Genomic DNA, 6,002 nt, shown 5'->3' with positions numbered 1-6,002 from the left:
TTCCCTTCTATAGACAATACACAAATCAGAATCAAATCAAGATCAAATTTTAATTTAAAAAACTATTACAATAATTAAGCTTAGAACGTATATTCCGAAATGGCAATAATAATATATACAACTACACTACTTATAAATTGACTCTCCCCTTGAAATAGTTTCATTTCAATTTCAAGTTCAACTTCTTGAGGTCCCACAATGCTTTTGATGAGAGTCAACTCCAGTTGGTTATTTGGATAGTAAAATTTCCTAATAAAACTCTCATTAACACAATCAACTCCAGTAGGGCACGTAACTTTTCTCAGTTTTAGGTAGAATTCTGCCCTTGCAGTAGCCCAGTCTGGTCCTTTAATTTTGTACAGTTTAAGTCCACTGTAGGAAAGTGGGTATTTTGAGGCTAATGTCATAAACTGGTAAGAATATTGTTCGGGTTTTAGGAAGCAACTGAAATCCCTAGGATTGCATGCGGCTCTTTTGCAGCGGCTGTTAATGTCGAATTAAAAAAAATATTACGTAATATTTATTTAACTTACTGGAGTTACTTACGCTTTATGATTTGGGTCCTTTACATAACCCTCCTGGCAGAAAATTGGGTAGCATTTATATCCACCCCCTATGTTAACACAAGCGTTGCCTGGAGGGCATACGTTATGATCACATTCGTTGACATCTAAACCAAGGAATAAACATAATTTTCTGATACCGTTACCAGAAAACTTCAAGTTCTTACCTAAACACCCATTTCTGTTACTTCCTAAATTATATCCTGGAGGACACTCGCATTTATAACTTCCAGGAGTATTGACACAACTCCAAATACAAAGTTTCCGATCATGGAATTTCTCGCACTCATTTATATCAGTACAAGTCCTAAAATAAATGTATTAATTATTGAAAATTTAAATTCGAAATTTGCATACCTATTGTCAGAACTTATCAGATAACCTTGTTTGCAAGAACATCGGTAAGAACCCATCATATTGACGCAAAGCTGACTCTGCTGACAAAGTCCTGGTGTTTCTTCACACTCATTAATGTCATCGCAGATTCCATTGTTCGTGTGGTTCTTTTTATATCCTGATGGACACGAACATTGGTAGGAACCGATAGTGTTTGTGCAGTCTGCAAATCTTCCACAAGGCTGAAAAAATAATCGAAAGTTAGAGCTAGAGTAAAATAACATATCATATAACTTACCTTGTAAATGCACTCATCTAAATCTTCACACACTTTAGTTATTCTGTTGAAATGGTGTCCTGCCGGACACTGACAACTGTAGTAACCTTGTCCATTTTTACAAATCTGTGTGGGACTACAGTGATGTTCTCCCCGGGCACATTCATCTACATCTAATATTTCCTCCATTTTACCTAACTTCTCATTATAATAAACATTGTTACTTACCAACACAGCTACCTGCTTCATTCATTTCGTAACCAATTTTACAACGGGCAGGAGCACTACATTGAAAGCCCCCATTAAAGTTTACACACTTAGTTTTTAGAGGACAAGGATTTGTCTCACATTCATCAATATCTAAATATGAAATAACCACTTTATACAAGTCACAAGTAGTATAGTATATTGGTAATAATTACCTGTGCAATCACCATTAGCATCCATCACATATCCAGGAAGACACTTTCGTAGAATGCCACTTATAAATGGCAACCTCGTTGTAGTTTTTAATGAATTATAGTAACTGGAATATTGTGTATAATAAGGTGTTGTGTGTGGAATGGGTTTAATGGTTGGCGGAAAATATCTGATGGTTGTAGGATAAATTGGAATTGGAAAATATCTGGATGTGCTACTATATGCAGGTACTCTGTTCCATGGACTATTCCAAATACTATGGGGTGTAACTGGTTTTGTGACGAGTGGAGTTGATTTTACTGTAGTTGTTGGAGTTGTGGTCGCAATTTCAGTTGTGGGGGTTAGAGTAGTTGGAGTAGTTGGTTTGGTGGTGGTTGTAGTAGTGGTTTTAGTCGTGGTTGTAGTGGTGGAACGCACTGTAGAGTTGGGTACATTGTAATATGGATGTACGATGGCCTCACATTTGTAGGTTCCCATTTGGTTCTTGCATACGTAATTAGAACCTAGGTCGTGACAGTTATGGGTTCCCATAGCACATTCGTCATCGTCTTCACAAAGGTCTTTAGCTGAATTCAGGGTGTATCCTTTAACAGAAAATGTTGGGTGGGTCTTACATCATAAAATACTTTGCAAAAATTTAATTTGACGTTACTACGTACGTACCGGTTCCACATGAAACTACCCTAGTACAATAAAAGGACCCTACAGTGTTGTCACATCGATGCATCGGGGAACAATTATCCATTCGAAGTTGGCATTCATTAATATCTGAAATTAGAAATTTATATTGTCTCCTATTCTAAGCGAGAACAATCAGGAGTATTTAAATACCTCGCATGGTTCGTAAAAGTTTAATCACTTTAGTATTGATCCTTTCAAGGAGTTTTGTGCTTAAGTTTAAAAAATCAATACAAACAGCTTTAAATGTTTTGTGAAAAAAAAAATTATACCGTCACATGTATTTTGAATGGGGTTGAATTGCAGCCCTTTGGGACAAGTTTGTCGTCTCCCAAATGCTGGTTTGGTCACTGGTACAGAAGGTGTAACTCTGTTATCTTTATGTATAGGCCCTAATTCTGATTTGATGCACTTATAAGCTCCTTGTTCATTTATACATTGTTCATCTTTGGAACATACTGCTATAGGGTCTTGGCATTCATCAATATCTAAGTTAGATCGAAGTTTAATATCTCAAACATTATTACATTCATTAAAAAAATTACCTATACAATGCAAAGTTTCATTATCAAGTTTGAACCCAGGAGGACAATTGGTTTTAGAAGCTTTATCCACACAAGTATAATTGCCGTTGGTGTTAACGCACACTTGGGAGTCTTTATTACAGTTATTGTCTGGGGTTAAACATTCGTCAATATCTGGAACAAAAATTCAAATGGCTTCTTTTTCATTTGAGGAAAATTGCAAATTACCTGCGCAAACCTCAATGGAACTTTTGTATTGATAACCTGGAGGACAATTAGGTCCTTCGCAAAAGTAGGACCCCACTGTATTTTTACACACCATTGGGGAAGGACAAATCAAAGGAATTTCGCATTCGTTCGTATCTAAATACCATCAGCTAATGTATTTTAATAGAATAAGGTGTTGTTGCTCATACCATCACAAACAGATTTCTCTGCGTTAAAATTATGACCGGGAGGACATTTGTTAACTGTTTCATCTTCATATATATTAGTCTCGAAACAGAAATACGATCCTTCTTCGTTCTCACAGACCTCATCAGCTGTACATGCATGGGTTCCCAAACTACATTCGTCAATATCTGAAGAAAGAATTTATTAGGGAAGAGAAAGGATGTTATGGAACGATTATGCACATCTTGATATCCATTATAGTGCATGATAACTTTAACTTATGTGACCTGAATACTTTGAAACCTATATTTTGTTACTAAATAAGTCCCATTGAAAATAGTGAAATTAATAGACTTTGAATAATACGTCACCTTTGCATGATTTTTTGTCTGGTGCTAATTCATACCCTGTTCTGCAAGAACACTCTACTGATGTACCAGTATCAAAACAGTCATGATCGCATGGATTATGTTTCTCACATCTGCAATTATTTCGCACTAGTAATTTTGTACTAAATATCACATTCAACTCACCTGCTACCATTCGCCCGTTTACTCGGTCGACATGACACTCCATCCTTCATTAACTCATATCCAGCAAAACATTTGCATTTATAAGTTTTTCCTGTTGGTTCACATAACTGAGCGCAATATTCGCCAGTTTCACAAACATTTTCTTCTGAAAGTCCTAGAAATTTAATAGAAGCGTTATTGTCGCAATGACTTATTAGGTTTTAGTTTTTAAACCTGGATAAAAGTCATCGTTAGTTTTGTAATCGGCGCTTAATGACGTAGATAGGTTAGTCAAGGGTGGGAAAGTTGGCTTTAATGTTGTAGTGGTGCTGGGTTTTTCAGGAACAACGATTTCCTCGCAACATGTTTGGAAAATGTCTGAATACGGAGAACTTAGACCTATAGAATTTATGCATAATCCGTCCGATTTTTTGGCTTCCACACCAAATAGACATGCTTCACAACAATCCTAAAAATTGTAATTTTAGTGCAAAACTGAAAAAAACATTCAGATATAAATAAACGGTTAACTTGGGCAAAATTGCAATCCTACAAATTTTTATGGACGCTTTTTGCTATCACTCAAAAATACTCACTCGTCTCTCTCCATCTTCCTCTATACATTCCCCAACTTTTGCATCACTTTTACCCAAATCACATTGTATCGATCTGCAAAATACTCAATTAGATCGGAACAATGTTAATTTACACTGAAAACGTACAGTAATTGCTTTTTGCAACAAAACTCAATAGTATTAAGACACACTTCTTCACTGTCTATATTAACATTGGGTATGGGGGTTTCATAACGTTTGCAGTCTTTGTTATCTGTCGCATATTTCTTACCTAAACTGCAACACAACTGTCTGGTTTTTATATCAAACCCTAAAATAATCGGACTAGAATAACTCAGTTTTACAAGTTTATTAAAAATACCTTCTGCAACTGCAAGCCACGTTGTAAAAATTATTAACAAATTAACCATGACTGGAGTTATCACAACACTTGGTACGAGCTTTGTCTGTATCGACTAATTTTCTTATCAAATGTTTGTTCCCTTAGCCCATATGTAATCTTTCAGGGTTGTGTTGAAATTAAATTCGACTGTAAGGTGGCTGTCCTAAGATAACATAACGAATGGGTGAAATAACAGGAAACGCAAAATGGGCCTAATTTAAAGGACATATTCTCTAAAAACAACATTTAAGGTAAATTGTGCATAATATCAGGAAATGAGCTTTGAACTCAATGTAATATGCAGTTTTTCGAACGCTAATTAACACCCAGAGCAGTAATATAACGAATATTTATTTATTATGGATATTGAAAACATGTGCTAAAATAAAATATATTTTAATGAATGCAAAACCAAATTTAGAACGTACTTGACCTAAGGTCAAAATAAAATTTATTGTAGGTACAAAAAGCTTTTTTGATTATTTTTAAATATATCCTTGCAAAATTATCGAAAAAAATCAGTGGCTTAATTTGAAGTTCAACTAGACTTACCACACTTAATTTTACAGAACTTGATAACACACTACGCTATTTTGGACTGATTCAAAAACAATGAATTGCGCCTTATTGTGATATTTAAATCCTGCATTATACTTTTTAAATAATTCATTAGACGCGAAGTACCTTGAAAAGCTTTGGTTATTTCCAAAGGCTACGAATACGACCTATTTTGCTGGTTTTGTAGCCGAAACATCATAAATTAGGTAAAAAACTATTCCAGTGACGTTCGGTACCACCGGTGTGTATTTATTTAGAAAGGCAGTTTGAAATTTAAAAATATATTTCAACAATATTCCGTTTTAAAAAGTTTAAAAATGTGTCCCGACAACTTATTAAATATACAGGGACGGGGAGAGTGTTAATCTTCTGATAAACCTACAAACCAAAACCAAGCTAGTGTAGTTTTAACTAATAGCTGTATTATGTTAAAGCTACAGCTAAAGATCATCAAAGTCAAAGTTGTTCACAGCAGTAAAAAATCAAGATACGTTTGTCTTCTTTAACATGTTTGGTTAAAGCAAACATTAAAATAAACCATCATTAAGTCCTTATAAATTTAGCGTTTTGCTACAAGTGCAGTTGAAATTATTTTAAACTTGAAATGCTAGAATTCTGAGATAAAGTTGACGATAGTTTTCAATAATGGAGCACTTCCCAATTTTTCTTTGACATATTCCATTATTGAAGTCAAAATTCTATTGCATGGAACTGATCATTACAAGACAACCAAAGTATCTGATCCCATTATTATTGATGATATGAATTCTCCTTAAAAATTGTT

At 34.6% G+C, this 6,002-nt stretch overlaps 1 protein-coding gene across 1 annotated transcript; it reads right to left on the bottom strand.

Moving 5' to 3' along the window:
- Nucleotides 1-31: 31 nt before the first annotated feature.
- LOC145739200 (uncharacterized) lies at nucleotides 32-5,359 on the bottom strand. The gene is made up of 19 exons (XM_081994623.1): nucleotides 5,213-5,359; nucleotides 4,640-4,823; nucleotides 4,426-4,588; nucleotides 4,300-4,372; nucleotides 3,938-4,172; nucleotides 3,725-3,878; nucleotides 3,563-3,672; nucleotides 3,215-3,379; nucleotides 3,027-3,161; nucleotides 2,820-2,972; nucleotides 2,547-2,762; nucleotides 2,260-2,364; nucleotides 1,599-2,180; nucleotides 1,405-1,536; nucleotides 1,198-1,349; nucleotides 921-1,141; nucleotides 731-870; nucleotides 547-670; nucleotides 32-483 (listed from the first exon to the last, which is right to left on the bottom strand). The coding sequence occupies exons 2-19, from the start codon at nucleotides 4,686-4,688 to the stop codon at nucleotides 81-83; spliced, it is 3,312 nt and encodes a 1,103-aa protein (XP_081850749.1). The 5' UTR covers nucleotides 4,689-4,823; nucleotides 5,213-5,359; the 3' UTR covers nucleotides 32-80.
- Between the last annotated feature and the right edge of the window lie 643 nt (nucleotides 5,360-6,002).

This window comes from Ips typographus, linkage group LG16 (assembly GCF_016097725.1).
Source record: "Ips typographus isolate SLU linkage group LG16, UJ_Ityp_2.0, whole genome shotgun sequence".
NCBI classification, from domain to species: Eukaryota; Metazoa; Arthropoda; class Insecta; order Coleoptera; family Curculionidae; genus Ips; species Ips typographus.
Note: the sequence above shows the minus strand (reverse complement) of the source record. Positions and strands in the feature narration are given on the sequence as shown.

Bases quoted from the DNA above. Each gene is read 5' to 3' on its own strand.
- LOC145739200 (XM_081994623.1), bottom strand. From the start codon at position 4,688: ATGGTTAATTTGTTAATAATTTTTACAACGTGGCTTGCAGTTGCAGAA. The intron at 4,373-4,425 runs GTACGTTTTCAG...AGTATTTTGCAG, and splicing joins TGTTGCAAAAAGCAATTACT to ATCGATACAATGTGATTTGG. The intron at 3,673-3,724 runs GTGAGTTGAATG...AAATAATTGCAG, and splicing joins AAACGGGCGAATGGTAGCAG to ATGTGAGAAACATAATCCAT.